The following is a 22,015-nucleotide window of genomic DNA, read 5'->3' on the forward strand; positions in this document are numbered from 1 at the left end:
TTGATTCTGATCAAGTAATCGAGAGACATTGGAAAGCACAGCCTCCAGCCGCGTTTGCTGATAGCCATCCTCGTCCGACATTACGGACATAGAATCTGAGTCGGTAAATAATTCTAGATCAATAGAGTTGGTCTCGACATCAAAAGGAGTTTGCTCCGCAAAAGGACTCAGAATCTTAAGGTGTTCGAGTATCTTGAAACGGTAAGACACACTCAGAATCGAATCATCAAAAACTTTCCTTACAATCTCCCAACAACAAACGTGCATAGAGGGATTATGCCCGGATTCACACATTTGAGCAGGCAGAAGATCACCATCATCTCCGGTGGAAGGTGGTTGGTGAAAACACTTCCAATTGCTCTTGATACCGGAAGAGATCTGGAACGGTCGGCGACAGATCCAGCAGAGGTGGGAAAATTCCGTTTGGCTCGGCAATGCCTCCACTCGAGGTTCGGAATCGCTCTCCGATGCATCTGTAGAGCCATGATGTTGGGCACCAATGCCGGGCGCACTGGTACTTCCAGAAGACAAGGGACTACCAGTAGATGTGTTGCTGGTAAAGAATGCTTCTCTGGTAGGAGCCCTACCGCTGCCCAAAGGCTCGGTACTGACAGATGGCCCAGCACTGAATGGTGGCCTAGTACTGAATGGTGGCTTGGTACTGACAGATGGCCCGGCGCTGACAGATGGCCCAGCACTGAATGGTGGCCTAGTACTGAATGGTGGCTTGGTACTGACAGATGGTCCGGCGCTGACAGATGGCCCGGCGCTGACAGATGGTCCGGCACTGACAGCTCCGACGTTCAGAGGTCTAGCAGTGCCCCTTCTAGCGCGAAAGTTGGCTGGACGCGGGCGTTTCGCGCGATGCGCATTGGATAGACTTTTGCAGCGTTCTTCGTTGAGTCTTGCTGCAGTGATATTTCGCTCGATATCTCGCCATAGCCTGTCATCTCGCGGACGCGGTATCCATCTTGGGGGCACAAAACTTGGCCAACACTCTCCTAAAATAATAAGCTTTGATGAGCACAGGCCGTCAATGGTGAAGCTTGTATCTAAAATATTCAACCGGGGGCGAGGAAGGGGAAGGGGAAGCAAACCTTGAGAAGGTCGTGAATGAATCACCATGTTGGTAGAATATAGAGACCGGCCGAAAAAGACCGTGTAAATAAGTGGTAATGGTGCTACTTATGATGGTGTTGAAAAGTAACTAGGCCTAAACGGATGCCTCTTGAACGGCTATCTCGGCCCGGGTACCAGGATTTTCCAAACTATTGAAAGGTAGCGTTATTCATTCAGGTGGTCGAGTGAAGCTAGAATATCCGCCGCCTTTCGGATTTGTCTGAAACCGTTTCTCCCGGACAATTAAAAGACTCCCAAACCCGTATTGGAAGTGAATGCGAAATAACTACGAAATACTATGCTCAATCAGTGGCGGACCGCGAGGATAAGGAGTCGAAAAAGCGAAGAAATTTTGAGACGAATGGCGGTACTATCTCAACGAGAATATTACCACCGAGTAATTCAGCCCCCCACCAATTCATATCTTCGACCAGTAGGCTTCATGATCCGTAAATCCAATCAGGAGCCATGCACCAGTGTTGGTCAATGAAACTCGAGCGATGAGTCCTGGTTTTCGAGGAACTCCCGGCCCGAATCGTTGGCCTTACTCCCAACTAGATTCCAATGGATTTAAATTGATCAAGACACCATATGATTAAGTCAACTAATTGATTAAATCCATGTGGACATGATGTGGTCTTATGGCCTTGATTTCCACAGGGTTTGTGCTTCGCTCTCGTATGTATCTGTAGAAATCTGCCAGAGTGGAAAGCGCTATTTTCAAGCGTTACATCGTTTTTGCCATGGGGAGTAGACAAACAAATGGCGTGCTACATCTCGTGTTCCCAGAAACTTCAAATTAGGATGCACTAGCCGGCCCTTTGGAGATCACTACCTAAATGAAGGTCCGAGACCTGCCGGCCCATTCCGAACCTTTCCTTGGAATGTCAAACGGCCCCTTTTTCCCCGCCTCGTCGCGTTGGATGGTATGGCAAATAACAAAGAAAGTTTTGTTTTGTTTTGTTCTTGTCTGCCCCCACTCCATAACGAACCCCAATCATTGTGATTTGAGCCGTACGCACGTCACATCACCTTAACCGAGATCAAAAGTTTATACCCCTGGCGATCCTATGGAACATTGACCCACTTCTATTAGAGCACGGTTGCGCTCAAAGTCTCGTTCACCAACGGCGCGTAAAGTTGCGCTCACATTGGATGGAAGAGACTGCTGATCGTATTTCAAATATCCCGAGGGTAAACATGATGCTGCGTCCATGGCCTCCGTCTGCTGCCTAGAAAGTGGTGTACGGTCCAATACATAGTCTCAAAAACCAAAGTGAGGTGCGCACTTTGAAGCCGTTTACTCGGCGGATGCTGAGACGTGTGTCGCCACATGACGTAATGAAACATCAAGCCGCGATTTCTGATCCTGCAACCCAGGAAGTCACTGCGTGTCACCCAGGTGAGAAATGAGTGAGCACCGCTTTAGCGTCGCGCAACTGGGAATGAAAAGGGTGAGTTCGCAATAGACAGGTTGAGTATTGTGGTAACAACCGGATGAGATCCCTCGGGCTAGCGCGACCGTCGCACTGACCCTACCAGCTGGGTGAGAGTAGAGCATCCATTGGGTCACGATCCCCACCTAAAACATAAACCAATGCATCTTGATGGTCACAAGTTCGAAGATTGAGTGTTGACAACTATGGCGAAGCTTCAACGGGTTGACCGACGGTGACCTCGCTTTCTGCAGTCTAGACAGACAGACCCACAGCTCAACACAACCAACATCACAATAACGCGAGGCTAGGGGAAAAAATCCATGATTTCTCGGGATGAAATTGTAGACGTTTTCCGGTGATTCAACGTTGATTCGCTCACAGATGAGGCATCAGAACAAGAAATATGAGCCTGTCATTGCGGATGGACACAAAACCTCAATTTAAGACGGCTGTGACGATTTAATAGACAGCCAAGGATTCTTGACCGAACCAGCATCCTTTTCTCAACACCACTCTTGTCTCTCTCGCTGAGCAGCTAAAGCATTAGAAATGTCGCTGCAAATATTTGCGGTAAAAAGAAGACGTGGGTTTCAACAGGCCTCGATTAAGGGAGTTGTCCCCCAACGCGTTCTCCCAAGCAGCGCACTTGTGCGAAAGGACGAGCCGAGAAGCCTATAAGTAGGTTCTCTATCCTCGGCAATTCGCTCTTCACTTGTTCACTTGACTGCAAAAATGAGCAGGCTTGTGTCCGAGCCACTTGATAAGTTCTTCCCCATTAATCCAGTACTGAAACTCCCATTGTACTGACATTTATAGAATACAACTTGGTTCAGTAAGCCAGACAGTGCCTGTGAGAGATACAGGTTCTGTATGATTCCCACCAGATGCACTGCCATTCACACCAGCCGACTAAAGATGTATATGCAAAGATGCCTCCGCCACAGCAGCCGACTGAGCTGATCTACTGTACACCTCTGAGTATTTCCAAGAGAAAGCGCAAATTTCACGTCGAGGTATGTGAATCTTAGCCTGACCTGTCTCACTGATTCCGAAGACGATGCGATTTCAACAGAACCGAGGTCAATTGACCACAATACACGAGCGCAAGGGTCACAGCTCTTTACAGTATCTTCGTCCCTAATTTTGGCCACCAAAACATGTGAGTCATGGATTATGCCGCCGATGTACAAGCTAATGAACGATGGTGAACATCAACATCGCACCCCCGTTAGTACTCTGCACAAAGCCATTGCCTATGCAATATTCATGGCCCCGTCACACCAAACCACACAGCAAAAAACGAGGTGAAGAAGGAACGGGCTAAAAATAGGTGCGGACATCCGATCGCGAGTTTCGCTGCGCAGAAGCTTGAGACGTCCATTCTTCATGAAAATGTGAGTGATTGATCGCATCCTCTGCTGCGCTATATCAGTTGTTGCGAATTTTTGTGCTCTAAATCACCAATACCATTACTGATTTCTATGCCACTATAGGAGCAGCCATCGCCACTGTGAAAGATACCCGTTGAGAGTCCTATTGCCGGATCGGAGATAAGACCACGTCACGACGACGCGTGATCCATCGCGTCTTCCGCCTCAACCTCACCGCCCTCACCACATGAACGGCGGAGTGTACGAACCTCTGCCGTCCCCATCGCGAGGTCTTATCCCATTACGACTGTACGCTTTGTCGTCACAGGTATTCCGTCACGCGCCTTTGGCTCTCAGAAGTTGCCCGGTGCACCCAGCGCGGCTTATTCGAAGCGATAGCTGGAGAGTGCGACGAACTGGAGACAACATCATATCAAATGGCATGAAAGGTGACTACATTGATGAAGACGATTGTAAGTGATCTCGCCGGTAAGATCCAATCTCGAGGCTAATTCATCGTTTCGTCTCAAGCGAACGTTCTGCCAGCTTTATGAACATGTAAATTATAAAATCTCGTCCAAGTGGTAGCCTTGCTGACTCGGATCATACACCAGCTCCCCTCATATTCCCGTCACTCGAGTCGAATGCGAAGCGAGCAATCTTGTCTGCTCAAGCTCCCCTTTACCGATGCGATCGCAAGTTGTCTGTCCCTTCCTCATTACCACGGTGGGATGGACGAGGAATGAATGGAATGTTCACATCATCTCGGCCCTTCTCTCAGTCGACACTATGCACCAGTGATGTGCTGATGTGTCTACCGATACAAAGTTCAAAGCATAATGGGCTAAACCACCGTCTGTCTCGGTATTCGAACACCGCGAAAGAATAGGTTCCTTGTGGATCGAATTCCTGGCGTCCAATGGGTGATGCTCATTGTCCTCGATTCGCATCTCACGTCTTTTGATGCCTGGCAGCTCGAGAGGCACCGGGGTGAGCTCATATTTTAGTCTGGCTCATGGCGAACGAATCCTACTTTTGCCGACGAGCAGGCTGCGAGTCTAAGTCTGCGTGCAAGGAGAAGGTGAGGCGGACCCCATTACTTCGAGCCTACAGATGAACATTGGCCATATCAGGTACGAACCGATAAAAGGAGGCGGTAGGGTGTCGAGTCATAGCCGAGTCAACTAGAGAGCACGAGCAAAGAGATGCCGTCCGATAGTTTTACCTGATCCTACTCCGCGTTGCTGAGCCGGTCGATGTATTCCAGCGGGTGGAGCTAACAAGCGGAAACGAGCGAGCGGGAGAGACCAACCGGACATACACGGCGCTGCATCGAAGGCACTGTCAGACTCTTGTGGTGTCTTTGGTGATCTTGGTATTCTTGATGCCTAGGCACACTTTTCTTTCCTATCCAAGTCAGAGCAACATGTGCAACATGTGCAAAGGTGATTTACCCTCGAGGTCACTGCAGCTGCAGGTCAGCAATGCGTCCTCTACGTCGAATGTCTTTGAGCATGGCTTATTTGCAGGCACTGCGCTTTGATGACATTTGGCATATCACCGTTCGAGCTGATCCTTTGTGAAGGTGGGTTTCTGCACAACTTTACTCAGAGCCATCCTCTGTGCGACCTCTGACTATTATGACAGCCTATGCTAACAGCTCTACCCCTAATCAGCATTCATATGATTGCTTTCGGCGGGATTAGTTACGCGCATGTCTGCTGCGGCTTCAAGCCAAGTAGATCGCATCGCAACGTCCGTCGTAAATGCTGGACGAATCGTCTTTACCAGATCTTGTCAACATGGGGCTTGCTAGACCCAATCGGGCTGCAACCATGTTCTCTACACATTAGAGTATGCTCGATCGCGTGAACTCGGGTACTCTTCCCAAAAAGCAATGGCGATCCCTTTGGGTGCAGTAGTGGATGTTGATAATGGCAGAGGACAGGCGATATAAATCGTAGTTGCTCGGGATTATTCACGGGGTTGCGACGGCTCCCATGATTTTCGAGCCAAGCCCCTCAATGTCTTCGCCGTCTTTATTGGGAATCCAGGTAGGCATTCTACAGCAGAGTAGGGGTGAGTGACTTGCAAGTCGCCTGAAGCGGTAAATTTGACTACGCGAGGGACAGTCTATCGCATCACCGTGATTATCTGAGCAACAGATTGCATTTCGAGCGCTCGTTCAATGCTTCATTGGTAGGTCTGATCGTGGGTGTTTTGCCTAATTATAGCTTCCCCGAGGGATATTGGTGTTTGCATTGGACCAGCTCAATCGAATTGGAGGCTGTGTGCCAAAAAATACTCGGTAAACACCAGGGGACCATCGTAGCAAGTGATGCCAAATGGTGCAGAATGAAACAATGAAACTGTTATCTCTGTCATATGTAAACTTCCGGACCGGCCCAAAAGCCCAAGGCCCAACCCGACCCCGACCCGCAGATGGGCTCCCGGGCTTATTCTTGGGGCCCAATGGGCCGAAAACAATATAAACATGCCAATTCTTGGCATTTGCATAAGTAGTGTAGATTTTCCCAGTATCAATTATCTGTGAAAACGGATACTAATTGTGAGAAATTAACTAGCTTTTGGTTTAAACTGAATTCTATAAGCCTAAAAATGACGAGTTCCACCATTGAAAATGTCATACTTGAATAGAAAGATGCACCTACTTCTGCTTTTATGAAATATATATATTGTCAGTGGTAGTTTACCACTAAGCCCGTTTTGGACAGGATCCACAAGAGAAGCGTACTAAGAAGCAAGCCCCTCAGTCTGAGTATGTATATGTCAGGAAAATGGTGATCAGCATCGTATTAACCCAAACGGTACCTCTAAGATTCTAGAGGATTCGATACCAGGTATTCTCGAGGGTATTTTATCCCCCTCGAGCCCAGTAGATAGGAAAGGGGAATCAACACTCTTTTCTGATCATCTTTGTTATTCTCCTTTTGATTCCGTTGCCTTTCGCTGGCCAGTAAATCCGGTGTATTTCCACAGCTATACAGAACACTCCTGATATAGACAGTTCGTATTTCGTGTTAATAGCAATGCTGACCATTGAAGCATGCAGGATGATTTTGGCGCGGCATCAGACCCTCGGAGGATTAAGGGCAAGTCGTTATTGTAATCGAGGGTACCGATATTTGTGGTGGCGCTTGAGGGTGAGTAGGGGTATCCTGTTCCCTGTGCTGCATCGAACGGGACAGTTCCTTTTCTTGAGGCTGAGGAGTTGTTGACTCCCGAGCACGTTGATCGTCACCATGCTTTGCGGGTTGTCGAGAAAAAACCCAGCGAGTAAAGCAGGTAAGAGGCTGGGAGCAAGCTTTGAAGCCTCTACTAAAGACTTGGAAGATTTTGACAAATGGCCGCAAGAGGAAAGCAAAACTGTTGGTGACAGCATTGAAAACGAGAGCAAAATGGTCGTCGGGGATCAGGCGAAGAACCATAGCCCACGGCATGCAGCCCACGGCACAAATGAGACAGACAGCCCATAGAACCCCATTGAGACGAGTAACGCGAAACGCCTGACCGCCAATAAAAACAATCATAATTTGTCCACCAACGATGACGATATTGATAGCTAGGAACCAATAATTCTTGAACATACCCTCGAAGACATTGAATTTATTGTCGAGGCGGCGGCAGTTTAATTCATTAAAAATTTGCATCCAAACAAATGTGTTGAAAACAACGGTCGAAAGTTGTTTGTGCCGAAGCTCTAGGTTGTTGCGCTCAAGTTGTGGGCTCAAAAGTTGGTCCCCAGAGAAGTATAGCATAAAAATCACGGCGAGTTTATAGACTGTTTGCCCGAGGATCATCTTCCACATATTCATCGTGAAGAGTGGGGCACTTTTTGGCACAGGTTTTCGATCAAGAATTGCAGGCGTTGGGCCGTCGGTGGCTCTAGATTTCATCATCTGTTAGCAGGATACTATATCTGCCATAGGAAAAGGCCGTAATATTTACAAGGCTAATGCAGCAAAGGTATCCATTATGAGATTAACCCAGAGCAACTGCACGGCATTCAGCACGGGGTTGTTCGAATCACTATAGATAGACGACACAAATGTCAGAATGACGGCCGTGATGTTAACGGTGATTTGGAATTGAAGGAACTTAGCGACGGCGTCGTTCACCGTCCGTCCCCAGGCGATAGCCGTAACAATGGATCGAAAATTATCATCGAGGAGGATAATTGAGCTAGCTTCTTTAGCTACCTCGGTACCGGCAATGCCCATAGAAAATCCGACGTCCGCGGTTCGCAATGCAGGCCCGTCATTTGTGCCATCGCCCGTTACAGCGACTGTTTCCCCAAGGCTTTTAAGACGTTCTACCAAGAGACGCTTGTCTTCTGGCGATGAACGGGCTAAGACCTGTAGGCGTGGAATCACCCGATCTAGTTTTTCAACTGATAGATGTCGGAATTGATGGCCCTCCATAACTAGGCCATCCGTTTTGATACCGCACGATGATGCAATCGCGACAGCAGTTGCGACATTATCCCCAGTCACCATCTTAACCTGAACTCCTGCAGAATGACATCTGCGAATCGCTGGAGGAACCTCAGGCCGGAGGGGATCCTGAATACCAAACACCCCAAACCATGTCATATCTCGGAAGGCATCGTCAAAAACGGCCAAACATGGATCATCTTCCATCCTCGCCGCCCCTGCGGGAGGCCAGGTCATGTAGTCCTTATATACAAACCCAATGGTTCGAAGGGACCCAGTAGCGAATCGATCGATGTTCTCAAGGATTTGATAGCGGCCAGCGTCGGAGAGAGGTTCCGTTTGGAGTCCCTTGCTAGCAGAAGCTATTTTTGCAATTCGCGTAGAGCACGCAGCTATCATTAGCTCAGGGGCTCCCTTTACAAGGAACCGGTACTCTCCTCCAGGAAGCCGGTAAACGAGACCCATGCATTTTCGCGTGGAGTCGAATGGGAAAAGTTGAACGGTAGTAGTCTTGGCGGAATCTCGCTCTTGTGTAAGGTCCATACCCAAATAATCATAGGCCAACTGGAGAAGGGCAACTTCAGTCTTGCTCCCAATGAACTCTTGTTGCCCACCCCTTCCTTCCTTAAAGGCGGTAGAATTCAACGCAACACTCTTTAGTGTAAGATCTCGCACCGGATCGGTAATTTTCTGAAAAGCTGATGCGATATTCACCGAGTTGGCATCATCCTCCGACATTCTGCTGAAGCTGTAATCTAAACCCCACACGCCAGCGACAACTGTCATCTTGTTTTGGGTCAAGGTTCCTGTCTTATCCGAGCATATGACCGTAGCATTTCCCATTGTTTCGCAGGCTCGCAAAACGCGAACCAGATTATTCTCCTTGACCATGCGAGTCGTGGCGAATGCCAAAGCAAGTGTTACGGCGAGGGGAAGGCCCTCTAGGAGAAAGGAAAACATGTGAGAAACATAGAAATTTTAAAGTCTATCAATAGGTACTTACCTGGGACTGCGACAACAATTACAGTGACCGCCACGATTAAAATGTCCACAAAGTGCTGACCCTTAACAGTAGAGCTCTGATTAGGGTGGTTGGGAAGATCGGCGATGAACTGAAACAACAGGACGAGGAAGAGAATGATAGCGGCACTATGGTTCATTGTGAGTACCTTCGTTTATATCTGGGAAGTGCAATCCTCACGCTGATCCCAAATACCCGATCCAATTTGCAAGATGACCCAGTTTTACCTGGAGCGGTGTTGGATCGTTAGAGACTTGTAGCGATAGCATGAGTCGACCGTACGTGGAAAACGGCCCAACACCGGTCACGAGATAGGTCCCCACACCTTCTAGCACCTTGCTGCCAGAAACCATAAATGGATCAAGCGTTTTATTGGCGCGGCCTTCAGTGATGTACCGCCACACCTCATGGCCATTAGTCTTCTTTATTTGGTCCGATTCACCGGTCACTGACGATTCGTCGCATTTCACACCATAACCCGATATCAAGATCCCGTCGCCTGGAATAGAGTCACCAGGCTCAAGATGGAGGACGTCGCCCACCATGATATCATATATAGATACCATTACCGACTTTCCTGAGCGAATAGCTTTGACATCGCGGTCATTGTTCTCAACAATAAATTAGATACGCAATACAATCTAGAGAAGAGCTCATTTACTTACTCGTTTATTGAGTTTTGCAAACTGTTTCTCCTTTTGCCAGTCATTCGCAGCTGTGACGACGGTGACAATCAGAATTGCCACGCAAATAGCAACCCCTTCCACCCACTCCACACCCGTGCCGCCATCTACCGATTCGTATATCCCTAAAGATAATGAGATGACCGCAGCAATGGTCAATAGAATAATGATTTTGTCGTTATATGCGATCCAAAACAGCTTGAAGAACCCAATTGACTTTCGGGCTGGTAATTTGTTCTCAGAAAAAAAGCGGATGCGGTCCTCGAAGTTTGAACGATTGTTGTTTGTTGCAGCCACTGCACCAGTCGAGCTGGCATCCAATTTCGATTCAATCAGACTGGTTGGCCCGTCATACATGTGTGAAATTGCTTGCTGGAGATCTACAAAACCATCTAATCGTCCCTCATCGACGGATAGACCTGCATCGAGGTCCGTTCGCAGACCTTTTCTTAGCCCTTCCAACCCACCAACAACAAAGAATGCTGCAAGTGACTTGGGATTTTGCATTTTGTTGAGCTGTCCAGGTGAGAAGGCGAAAGGGCATTCGTCAACATGAAAACCAGTGTCATCATGAGAATCTAGCGTCACCGCTTCTAACAGCGACACGTCGTCACAATAAAACTTAGAAGTCTGAGCTGAATATACGTCCGGCAGAGTCATGGAATGGGCCATGGAACCCTCGGTAGATGCGATCGACTGCGAGCGCGGGCGCAAGCCATCGTCATCAATCGGTTTCAAAGATCGATGTAAGGCCTGAGAGAATACCGGTATGAGTGTATCATGGTTTTCGCTCGCATTATCAAGCGAGTGAGACGAGGATGGGATATTGCTCGGATCCATTGGTTCAGGACGTCCCGCAGGTGTTGCAGGAGATGAACCCGATACGGACGACCGCTGGTGGGGAATTGCTATGAGATAACCTTCTCCTGATGCATGTTTAGACTTGATCGTCCTCTCATCAAAAGAGCCTGCCCCCAAAGAAGAAACATCGGCTGATGGCTGATGATACGGTTTATCACGAGAAGAAGCCATGAGAGTATTCTGCAGGACAGTTATGTCTTTAGTAAATTGATAGTTGGAGATGATTAACCTCCCATGGGAGCCGTTTCATGTATCAAGCTATTGTTTACTTACATATCTTCTAGAAAGGGGCTGTGCAATTATGCCCAGAAAGTCTTTCAGGGTTGGGAACGCCGTCTTCCATGGGCCAGAATCGATGCCAGGAAAGATTGGACGGGATATCCAGTATGAATTCCTCCCCGATCCCACATTTCATGCTAAGCGAGCCTCGTTTAGCAGCAAAGCTGCAATACCAAGGAGCACAAAATTTACTACGTAAGCCAAGCGCATGGCGAACAAAACGAGCTCATGCCAAATTGGTCAAACGTTAATACAGAGGTGAGCATTTATACAGGCACACTTGGCGCTCTTGAGGTGTGCCGGAAATGTAGGGATCTTTTCTCTCTGAGCCAACATCTGTGTAGTTCCCTCAATCCGATATCTGTGAATCAGGTTCTATCAACATAGAAAGCTGAAAGCATTTTTATAATGCTAGTCTAGATTTGAGTGTGTTAGTACTTGTTGCCATGTTTTCAAGTGGCGATAAACCCCGACTGCGCCTCGATCCAGAACTTCAAATACCTGGCGAGCTCGGGAAGTCCCACAAACTGGATGTGTCAAGTACGTCATACATTCTGGGCTTGAGCTCCTGTACAGCACGGGACGTTTGCCGGCTAATGACACCCGACATAACTCTATTTACTCTTCAAGTTCTACTGGACAAAATAAAGTCCACGGCTATGTTCGGCAATCATTTGAAGTTTGGTGACTGTTCTGTAGTGACTTTCGAAATCACCTTGGTCCGTATTGCTCAGGCCACAAAACCAATGATATGTATTATTGTGGTTCGTATATTTCCTCAGTAATATTGGTGTCTATTCCCTTTGCCTGATATACGAAGGACGGTCACAGGAATGCTGCAAAATTTAAACAGTTTTCTCATCCCACTATCCCCCCAACTATACTTCAATTTAATTCTCAAAAGTCAATAGCCATGCCACCTAGTAACATCGACCATATCACCATTCCCGCCCTAGAAGGGTATTTCGTGCCCTTGGTGGAGTGGTATAAGACGGCGCTCTCTCCACTTCATTATAAAGAGATTATGTAATTTCCTGGTATTGTCGGACTCGGCAACGAATTTCCCGACTTCTGGATTGCTCAAAAAGAGACAAATATTCCATCAGGGCTTCATTTTGCCTTTTCCGCCCCTAGTAAGGTGCTCCCTCTTATGGGCTGGTTTCTAAGGCAACAAGTTATATATTCATTGACCGATCTACGACAGACCGCGCAGCTGTCAATGCCTTCCTTCCACAAAGCGGCTGTAGAAGCTGGCGGAACCTGCAATGGCAAGCCTGAGTTGAGACCAGAGTATCATGAGCATTACTACGGGGCATTTGTTTTGGATCCAATTGGAAATAATGTGGAGATGGTGAGCCCAAGTACCGTTTTTCCCCTTTCCGCGACTCATCAAGACTGCTAGGTTATCCATTGCCCCGAAGCCCAGAAGAGCTAGGATGCCTTGAAACACCCTTTGTGATTGGCGGCGTTGTACTTGAAAAAATTTGATCAACGTCCGTTCCCCTTCATGCACAGATAGGTAGCGACTTCAAGGTATCATATCATCATGGGGTTTGGTGAATTATAGCTGCCAAAGGCTGAATACCTGAGCAGAAATTAACGAAAATTCAAAATACAAATCATTATGGCAGAGGCCTTGGAAAGGCAGGTATCTGACCTTAAAGCTATCAAAGGAAATAAAAGACTCGTTCATCAAAATTTTTTTCATATTGGGCTACCTCGCATCACACTCCAAGCTTCCAAGCTTCCAAGCCCTTCCATTAAGCAGTGCAATACAAATTCTAGGCTATCCGCGTAGCGAAGATCTGCCCAGCAGCTCTGTCAACAACTCCCGAAATTATAGCCCCTCTAACGGCGCCAGTCCATTTTTGATAGGATAATAGGGGCGGTTTAGAGAGGTGAAGTGCACGTGATGAGGCTAACTTATTGCTATTGATATAGCTTACTCAGTTCAATCCCCATTCTGATCTTACTGCGTAAGCGAATCAGATTGCTCATATGATGATCAGTGAGTGGATCAGATTGCTCATGTGATAGCTAGGTACCTAGGTAGTCAGATGATGCTTGATCAGTGTTCAGGGGCATTCTCAATTTTACTCTGAAATCAAAAAGCGGCAAGAGGTGAGCACTCAAATGGAAAGAGAAAGGCGTTGAGTGCCAGGCATTATCCAGTATATATGCTTGGTCGCCTTAGGAATAATGGATGCGAATGGTTCGGAACTTCCTTGATTGAACGCTAGCATCGCTCACGGATGAACCGTAATAACATTGGGATGAAACATTCTGTAAAATTGTTAGGTGGGCTCTTGGCCACTGTGCTAGCCATTAAAGGCACCGACAATGTGACCGATATCGTAAAAGGGCTCAGGTCAAAGCTCACGGGCTTCAGCCATCAAAGACCAGGAGCAAGAGAAAACGACGGTCAAGTCACGCCATTTTGCTCCAGACTTAAAGAATAGATAGTCCAACAGATTATGTTCCAGGAGTACTACCAGCGATGAAGATGACGCAGAGACAGGAAGATACGAGTGTTGTTGTTCAGAGGTACGAATTGACTTGTTATTCCAGAGGGATACATGAGCCTATATATATAACAATTAGCCAAGTTGATTGGGAAATCAACTTGGTCGTCTGTATAGACACTTCGGAGCTAATTCCGACGGTGCGGCTTGGTACCTGATCTGCACCAGCCTCATATCACAACAAATAATACCATACCTCAACGTAGATCCCTGTGCGGGGCGGTCAATCACTTCCTCCACAATCAAACTGCAGCTCTTGTGCGCTTTCGCACTAGTGTCCCATGGGGGCCCGGTGCGTAGATGGGTTTTCTTTGCTCATGATGCTGATGCCGGCACAGCTGCTTAGCAGAGGTGAAATAGAGTTTGCGCATCGTTTCGCGGCTATAACATTGATGTCTACCTAAAGCTGTAAAACGGCACTCGTTCTTGAATCTATTTACTTGATGTCAACGTGGGTTTCAGAAGCGATAAATAGCGGTGAACAAACCGTGTAGGCCCCTTCCAACTGGCAGGATCCTGTGTTCAGACTTTCTGTCCCCATCGCGGGGAACAGCCAGACTGCGCCAGCCTGGTACACCAACCTCCCAGGAGCATTCAAGAATGAGTATCGACGAAAGGTATGACGATCGCTTCTTACACACCCACACAGCCTCGGAAGGTGGTTGGTTCACTTCTCCAGCTCTTCCGCCAATGCTACTGCCACCTCCACTTCATCTTCACCTTCGGTGCCAACGCAATCTGTGTCTCTGCTGGTGGAGGCCCTGCTGTGACTGCTGATAATTTCCTGGGCCTTGCTGGTGCACTACACCTTGCAGTTACCCTTTTGATGCCTAAATCCCCGGAAGTACCACAATAAGACGTGAATGTGCTGTGAGGTTTGTTGCTTTCGGATACGGGCTCATTCTAAACATAATTATTGGTTCGACCTTTAGGGTAATATAAGGTTTATATTCAGACAATAAGGTCTATCATCAGACCGTAGATTAGCTGTACTATGGCGCCCGCGTGATCACAGGCTTGTACACATAACCAACTACCATTTCTCAGCGTGACAAAGGAGATTGTTTGTGTTATATATTGGAAAATATATCCAGTATCTCAAAGAGTGCGACGTTTTTGTGTTAATTCTCAAAGCTAGAAGGTTGTCAGGAAAATGGTGATCAGCATCGTATTAACCCAAACAGTACCTCTGAGATTCTAGAGGATTCGATACCAGGTATTCTCGAGGGTATTTTTACCCCCTCGAGCCCAGTAGATAGGAAACAAGAATCAACACTCTTTTCTGATCATCTTTGTTATTCTCCTTTTTGATTCCGTTGCCTTTTGATGGCCAGTAAATCCGGTATATTTCCACAGCTATACAGAACATTTCTGATAAAGGTCAAGTGCGAAGCTCCGCGAGGTCTTTGATCAGTGGGAGAGCTGCTTGTGTGCAAGGGTGGCCCGATGAACGAGGTCGCCCATTCCTATAACCAGAATCAAACTTAGGAACGCGTATTTCATTATTCAAAGGAAAGGTTATGTACACACCTGGTTGAGGATCAACCGGCGGACGCACTGAGACTTTGCGGTATTTCACAGAATCTTGCAAGACCGGGATCTTCCCGTATGTTAGTTATATCCAAAAAATAGACGGAAATGCTTACGTTTTTTGCGTCGATCTCTGCGTATACCTGATCTGCTATTTTCTTGATATTTTGCAATTGCCTTGTTAAATGGGCATTTTGCGGCGAAACTCCAAGTAAGGGAAGGCGATATTTCGCACATACTTTCCTCCAGCTGTACCATTTGACGGACGTAGATAAGATGGTATAGTTGTTTTTTGCAATCCAGCATATCATCTCCATATGGGCGTAGGCCAGAAGCAAGCCACGGTTGGCACATTGAGGGGTGTCTTTCCTCGAAGCATTAATGAGTTGGCCATCGGACGCAGCGCGGTCAGCGTAATCGCAAAGATATTTCCGGAAGCTCCTCCTGTCGAGTCTATTGGCTCCAAGATTACCTGCGATCGTATTAACGGTGGTTCCTATATTATCCAGTAGTTCAACAGCGGTGGTGAGGTCTTCAGGCATGGTGAATGTCATGTTCAAAGGTATCGAAAGATATTTTCAGATTTAGGTGCAATGACGCCCTTTTACAACAACACCCTAGATTTTAGATAGAACCAGCCAAGGTTCAGCACATACATCATTGTTACCACCCAAGCAAGCGGCGGCGAAATATGCGCCAAACCGAGATCCAGTCCATATCATGGATTGGCTTTCAGTGGGCAGCAAGAACCTGGGCTTGGCACCCTGCCGCAACATGAGTCACATGAAACAATTGAAGTTGGAAACGCTATAAAGTGATTGGACAAGGTTTTATTATGACGCACCGAGATTCTTATGATATCTTGCTTTTACCAATGATAATTGACCCTTTTCCAACCTCTTGTGCCTCATGCCTAGACCTAACTATGACATAGTTGCGTGGCAAAAGAGTCAGTGGAAACAAATCCCATTCATAGACATGAAAAAGACCTTGTGGGGTAATTCATGATCTCTAAACGGCCAAACCCTTATACACTTTTTCCGGTTTTCGCCTGTCTCCACAAGTGAACGCCGCAAGTAATACCGGGTCCGCACGAATTTTCGAAATGTTCGAAGTTCGCGAATTTCGGCGAATCGAATCGAATTCGAACCTTGGTTTCGGAGCTTCGAATCTATGGCCGATTCGATTCGTCAAATTTCGCAAATTTCGAACAGGTTCGCGAACTAATATCTAGCCTTTTTAGGAAAAAGGCTTTGTGGAACGAGTATTCGAGATGCCCGGCCCCTACAAGAATACTTCTGCAAATAAGGTATAGAATATCAAACACCTGTATGCCCAAAAAGCTTTCACTGTATAACTATGAAGACTTCTAACGTGCAGCGTCTTTCAGCCTTAATAAGGTCCCAAGGGTCTTGCCTTTCATGGAGAAACGTCGAATCCCCAGCACATCTCTCCCACCTTGAACAATCTCTCGATATCTACCTCTGATGCCGGTATAGCACGGTGACCTTGTGCTACCTTTACCATAAAACTAAATTCAAGCATATTGGCCTTCTACCAGTTTCGTATAAACTCGGACTGGCTCTGGCTTATATCGAAATCAGTGCTGATTGTCGGAGTATCGAAATACATGTCGATGTCAGACTCAGCGACGTTATACTGTGTATGCTGAAAGGCTTCCAGAAATCGATATTAGAAGTTCTTCCAATTGGTGCTTGGAGTAGTCGATACAGGCTGTTTTGGAGTGGAATATGCTTTCTTCAGGAACTCCCGGATTCGGTCAATATTCTTCTCTCCATCTGGTAGCGTTTTGAGCCACTTGGTCTTGATTCGAGGGTCTAGAACGCTTGCGATATAGTATATGCCGTTGTCTTTGACGCAGTCGTGATACTTCTCCAGGAGCGATATTCCATCGGAAATAGGTCCAGTGATTGCTGGGAAGACCGTCTGCCACTCGCCGCGTCGCTCCTTGATAGCGAGGAGTATAGAACAGAGCTCTCCAAACATACGCGCCGCCATATGAATCGAAAGGCTGTCCCGAGAGACGTACTCGGTATATTCGTTGAAGGGAGCCAGGATTTTTTAATATCCGAGAGCTGTCTCCAGTCGTTGGGTGTGAGACGTAAGGCCTTGATATCTGGGTCATCGTTAACTGTATCTTCGAGCTGACGGCGAAACTCTTCAGCTCTCACAATCATAACAAAGGTAGAGTTCCAACGAGTATCAACATCGAAATTGATAGCTTTTGTACAGCCCGGTCGATTATCCCACTTCTGTATCCGCTGAGGAGATTGCGCAATCCAAAGCACAAGTATTCGAAGCTTTGCAATAGGCGAAGAAGGAGCGTTAACCGTCTTCCAGCTCCTCTTGGCAACATCGTCAAGGAGATCACAGGCTTCCTTATGCGAACTAGCGCGTAAAGACCTCAAGATAGTTTTCATAACCAAGTTCAAGATGTGAGCAAAGCAGCGGATTTGGGAGTTAGGGGTAAACTTTATCGTCCCTTCTCGGATGATGGTCTCGGCCAGGTACTCATCGTACCGCTGAGACAACCTTTGGTAGAGATATCGGTGTAGGGTATCGTTATTCGATGCGTTGTCAGCTGTAATTGTCATAACTTTATCAGATATTTGAAACCTCTCGAGAACCGTCGCAACGATATTAGCAAGGTTCTCTCCAGAGTGGCTGCCTTCGATTTCAACGAACTCAATACGAGCTCGATATTGCTGTAAAGCAGAGGACATCCAGTGAGCATTGATTGCTAGCATTGGCAATGAATTCTGACTTGTCCAACCATCCAAAGTTAGCGCAATTGAGAGTGCTGAAGACATCAAGATTCGAAGCTCACTGTCAATAGCATCAAGCCGAAGACATAATCGGCGCGACACAGTATCCGCACTTGGTACGGAGTCTTGAGAGCCTGCAGACCTCAACATAGCCTTGTATGAAGGCTGTTCGACGCATGTAAACGGTTGGCAGGTTGGCACAATCCAATTCAAGACAGCTTCTTCGAATGGGAGCTTCTTTTCCTTAGAAATCCATGAGCTTAACGGACCTTGGCACCCCGAATGGCCGTCCTGGAAGAGCTTGTGGGTTTTCTGCAGGTGCTGTTTCAACGCTGTGGTTGAAGATCGCAGTTTCGATGCAAATCGAAAGAATCGGCAGGTGGATGGCGATACAATACACAGGTGTTTAAGCTCGGACCGCTCCTTATTTCCTAATCTCCAGCTACCAGATTCAGGTGTAGTAAGGCAGTGTTTTCAAACCCAGCTCCGTTCTCTCGACCCAATCTCATCTTTCTGTTTGATTTCGACCCTCTCCACCCCGCATTCGACCTGAGATATTGATTGCGAAGGATGTATATCCGTATCAAGATTCGATAAACTCATAGAGACATTGCTGGGAGCTGTAGGAGAGGTTGAAATCGGAGGAGCCGGCGACTTCGGAAGTGCTATATCCTCTGCAAGGAGGCCATATTTATTAAGCGCCACACAATCGCGTTTATTCTTCCTAATATTAGGACAGTCAAATGTTGTAGCAAGTGGAGAAGTCATCTGTAACGTTATATTAGTATGTCAAGCTTGTGTCTTGACCGATCGCTTACCCTCGGGAACCCTGAAGTGACGGTTTTTAGTGAGATTTATCGTCTGTGGTATTGGCGTCCGCTTGATAGCTGTGCAACATCATTTCCACAAGTTCCGACTTGCCTTGGAGAACACCCCAGAACAAGGCAGAGCTGCGTTGGCGTCGGACGTTGAACTTGAACAAATAGTCGAGCAAAAGAGCATTTGTTGCTCGATTGAGGCAAGCTAGCGCAAGCAAATCTCTGGCTTGATCCAGGTTGTCTGCTATGCAAAGAATGATCTCAGGAGGGAAAACGAGGAGAAGCATCTATAGGTCATGTCAGTATCAACTCAAATGTCAAGTCGTGCAGTATCAGGGACCGGGCATATTCACATTGGGGTAATGCGTGTGGAGTTGGTGTGGCGGGTGATTTCAATGGAAGAATGAGAGGCGGAAGATAGTTCTTTACTGTCTTATATTCATTCGAACCCCAGACGCAGGATGATGTTGGTTCCCGCGTGGTACGAAGTATCGGGGAAAATCAAGGAATGGTGCAAGCTCCTGGGAGAGGGGAGTTTTATACCCGACCCTTCCTATGGAATCTTTGTCCTCACTATCCAGCTAGGTGGCGGTCGTTTTGAAAATTTAATGATCCCTAGTCGACGATAGATGGTAAGGGCCTACTTCCCGGCATGGAAGTCAAGCTCTTAGGCTCAAGTACGAGCTCCTATAGGCCCCTTCTTTGAGTTCAAAGAGTTCTACAAGCTTTCAGGAGAAAAAAAGCTCCCAGGATCACGATAAATACTTCTAGCACTGGTGGCGCCGTCAACAGGAACGTGACTGGTTTCTTGATAGCGATGGTAGAAAGGTAAGTACGATCTTTCCGGATCCCGCTATCTCGTGAGCCACTGTTTGGAATTATTTGAATTATTGAATTTTACACAGTATATCATCGATCCACGGTCCCGAAAAACGAGTGCGGTCTCTTGTGGGTGACTGAGCAGATTAGCTTGTAGAATCTCCATCAACCTCTAGGTCTGCTGCCTTTCCAAAATCTTACATGAAGTATTCTTGAATTGGATTCGTTGCTACTAGAATTCACTGGTCCATCCTCATGAATAACAGGCTTGTATATTAAATAGAATTGATGGAGCAGGGCGATAAATGATTATACCTCTAGACATCGATATGCTTCCTGGTGCGGTTTACCGGCATCCTACGCCTTAACACTCCAAGATGTTTACCTAACTCTCAATTTCAATTACGATGACACGGAATAAGGAAATGATTGTGGGACTTTAGCAGAGTGGTGAATGGGACCTGGTGAGATGTTGAAAGGTAGCCTCAAAATTCAGCCCCAGAAACGGCAAGGAATATTGGTCAGATCCCATTTCTAAGCCAATGTCAATTGGATTGGTACATTTCCAGCGGCATTTTGAACCCCAATAATCGGCCATATTTGCAAATTGGTGGTCTGATGTGCCTTGTCTTTAGTCAGAAGACTGGCTGACTCCGATGGTGTGTTGGCGAGGGTGATGGCTGATGATGTTGACTCGTCGGTGTGGTGAACCCCCGTGGCCAATTTTTGCTCCACACGCTTCCTTGCGGCTACCAGTTGCTACAATGGTAAGGTTTTTCGCGGATTATCGAATTAAATAACATACTTCACTACTGGTTTTAGAAACGGTCTAATGATTTCAGTTTATATGTTGCCATAGTACTCTTGAGGTGGAATGCTTACACTTTCGTTTATGCATTAAATATATATCTAATGCATGACATTCATCATTGTCTGCTTGGACTAGTAGGGTATCTAATCCTATTTGCTACCCAAGCCTTCGTCTCTCAACGTCAGTTATTACATAGAAGGACGCCTTCGCTGTTGACAGTCCTCCTGGTATTAACGAATTCTATCTCTACTCCACCCATGTCTTTGGAAACCTAATATAGTTGCACCTAAAACAACAGTAAAACTAATAGAGAATGTTAATATAAAGTGTGATGTAGATGCAAAACTATATGGAATCTTTGGAGCAAGTTGAACACAGCTTGATTGTACCAGCCTCCAAATTTCTGCGTATAATGGTGAACAAGCCTAGAAACATTACCGCAACAAAACAACAGCCACCCACACGCCTCAAAAAATTTATTTGCTTGCTCACTTTTTCACCACTTCCATCATTTCGCTCGCTCGATTCATCAACGGAGTCGTGCTTTATAATGAAGTGGATATAAAATACGAGGCAATGCCCCGTGCAAAGCCGCGCTCTTTCATCTTGCTAGACCAGACGAGCGGTACTGAGACTGCCAGCTTCTTTCAAGATAGCGTCTTTATCTCCCTGCGGTTCGTTTCATCAAAGCACTTATTGACGTAATGCATCTATCTCTATTTGCACTCCCTGCCATCCTCTACGCGCAGCACTCTGCTGCTAGCACTCTGGGCATTGTTGATGTTGGGGACCAATGCATGATATGGTCAAATGGCAACCATGGCTGCACGGGCCATTCGAGTCCATTTGCCCTGCCAAATGAAGAAGACTGTTCAAGTAAGAGCCCTCATATAATCATTTTATGATCGGTCGGCTGACGAATCTCTAGAATTGGGCGAAGCAGTCAATGGCACCAGCCGCGACTTGCCAATGGTGTCCGTCGAGGCATGTAGTACAGCAGAGGGCCTGCCAGCGGTGTGGATTCTTTTGGAAAAGACCGGTCGGGTCACTTTTTTCAACAAGCAAGGAAACATCTCGGCTTGTACATTGAGTGACGGACTGAGGGTTGGCAGCACATGCGATGCTGTGGCTCCAGAAGCTCTTTGGAATCCGACTCTACATTGAAAAAGGTTCGCACTTTGCCAGCCAAGCTTTTCTCTCACAGGAATTGTAACAAGATCTCCGGGAGAAAGAAACTCCAAGCGCCAAGTCTGCTTTTACAGGGCCAATGGGACTGTCAACGGAAATGTGACCGATTTGTGTGGGAATGGAGAGATTCAAACTATTAAAGATCTCTTGGGTCCAACACCGGCCATGATCGGCTGGCAAGCCAGACAGGCCAAGCGATTCGGATGCTTTTGACCCCATAAAAATAGTCATTTGTTATACATATGTCTGCTCTAGAGTCATTCCTTTACCTTCGCATGGCCTTCATGGTCGTACTTCTTTGATGCTTTGGAAATC

At 46.9% G+C, this 22,015-nt stretch overlaps 6 protein-coding genes across 6 annotated transcripts; 2 read left to right on the top strand and 4 right to left on the bottom strand.

Moving 5' to 3' along the window:
- Nucleotides 1–7,035: 7,035 nt before the first annotated feature.
- N7506_000151 (uncharacterized protein) lies at nt 7,036–10,926 on the bottom strand (the record flags this gene model as incomplete). The annotated part of the gene is made up of 5 exons (XM_056949447.1): nt 7,036–7,834; nt 7,898–9,323; nt 9,386–9,531; nt 9,599–10,014; nt 10,069–10,926. The coding sequence occupies 5 exons, from the start codon at nt 10,924–10,926 to the stop codon at nt 7,036–7,038; spliced, it is 3,645 nt and encodes a 1,214-aa protein (XP_056815362.1).
- Nucleotides 10,927–12,445: 1,519 nt separating this feature from the next.
- On the top strand, nt 12,446–14,604 carry N7506_000152 (uncharacterized protein; the record flags this gene model as incomplete). Its single annotated transcript, XM_056949448.1, has 3 exons — nt 12,446–12,577; nt 14,243–14,365; nt 14,398–14,604. 3 exons carry the CDS (start codon nt 12,446–12,448, stop codon nt 14,602–14,604), a joined length of 462 nt encoding a protein of 153 aa, XP_056815363.1.
- Nucleotides 14,605–15,158: 554 nt separating this feature from the next.
- N7506_000153 (uncharacterized protein) lies at nt 15,159–15,820 on the bottom strand (the record flags this gene model as incomplete). The annotated part of the gene is made up of 3 exons (XM_056949449.1): nt 15,159–15,214; nt 15,279–15,348; nt 15,395–15,820. The coding sequence occupies 3 exons, from the start codon at nt 15,818–15,820 to the stop codon at nt 15,159–15,161; spliced, it is 552 nt and encodes a 183-aa protein (XP_056815364.1).
- Nucleotides 15,821–16,970: 1,150 nt separating this feature from the next.
- N7506_000154 (uncharacterized protein) lies at nt 16,971–18,046 on the bottom strand (the record flags this gene model as incomplete). Its single annotated transcript, XM_056949450.1, has 2 exons — nt 16,971–17,275; nt 17,329–18,046. The coding sequence occupies 2 exons, from the start codon at nt 18,044–18,046 to the stop codon at nt 16,971–16,973; spliced, it is 1,023 nt and encodes a 340-aa protein (XP_056815365.1).
- Nucleotides 18,047–18,908: 862 nt separating this feature from the next.
- On the bottom strand, nt 18,909–19,169 carry N7506_000155 (uncharacterized protein; the record flags this gene model as incomplete). The annotated part of the gene is made up of 1 exon (XM_056949451.1): nt 18,909–19,169. One exon carries the CDS (start codon nt 19,167–19,169, stop codon nt 18,909–18,911), a length of 261 nt encoding a protein of 86 aa, XP_056815366.1.
- Nucleotides 19,170–21,216: 2,047 nt separating this feature from the next.
- N7506_000156 (uncharacterized protein) lies at nt 21,217–21,676 on the top strand (the record flags this gene model as incomplete). Its single annotated transcript, XM_056949452.1, has 2 exons — nt 21,217–21,388; nt 21,441–21,676. The coding sequence occupies 2 exons, from the start codon at nt 21,217–21,219 to the stop codon at nt 21,674–21,676; spliced, it is 408 nt and encodes a 135-aa protein (XP_056815367.1).
- Between the last annotated feature and the right edge of the window lie 339 nt (nt 21,677–22,015).

The sequence above is a fragment of the Penicillium brevicompactum genome (assembly GCF_028827555.1).
Source record: "Penicillium brevicompactum strain IBT 35665 chromosome Unknown utg000001l_segment0_segment0, whole genome shotgun sequence".
Lineage (NCBI taxonomy): Eukaryota > Fungi > Ascomycota > Eurotiomycetes > Eurotiales > Aspergillaceae > Penicillium > Penicillium brevicompactum.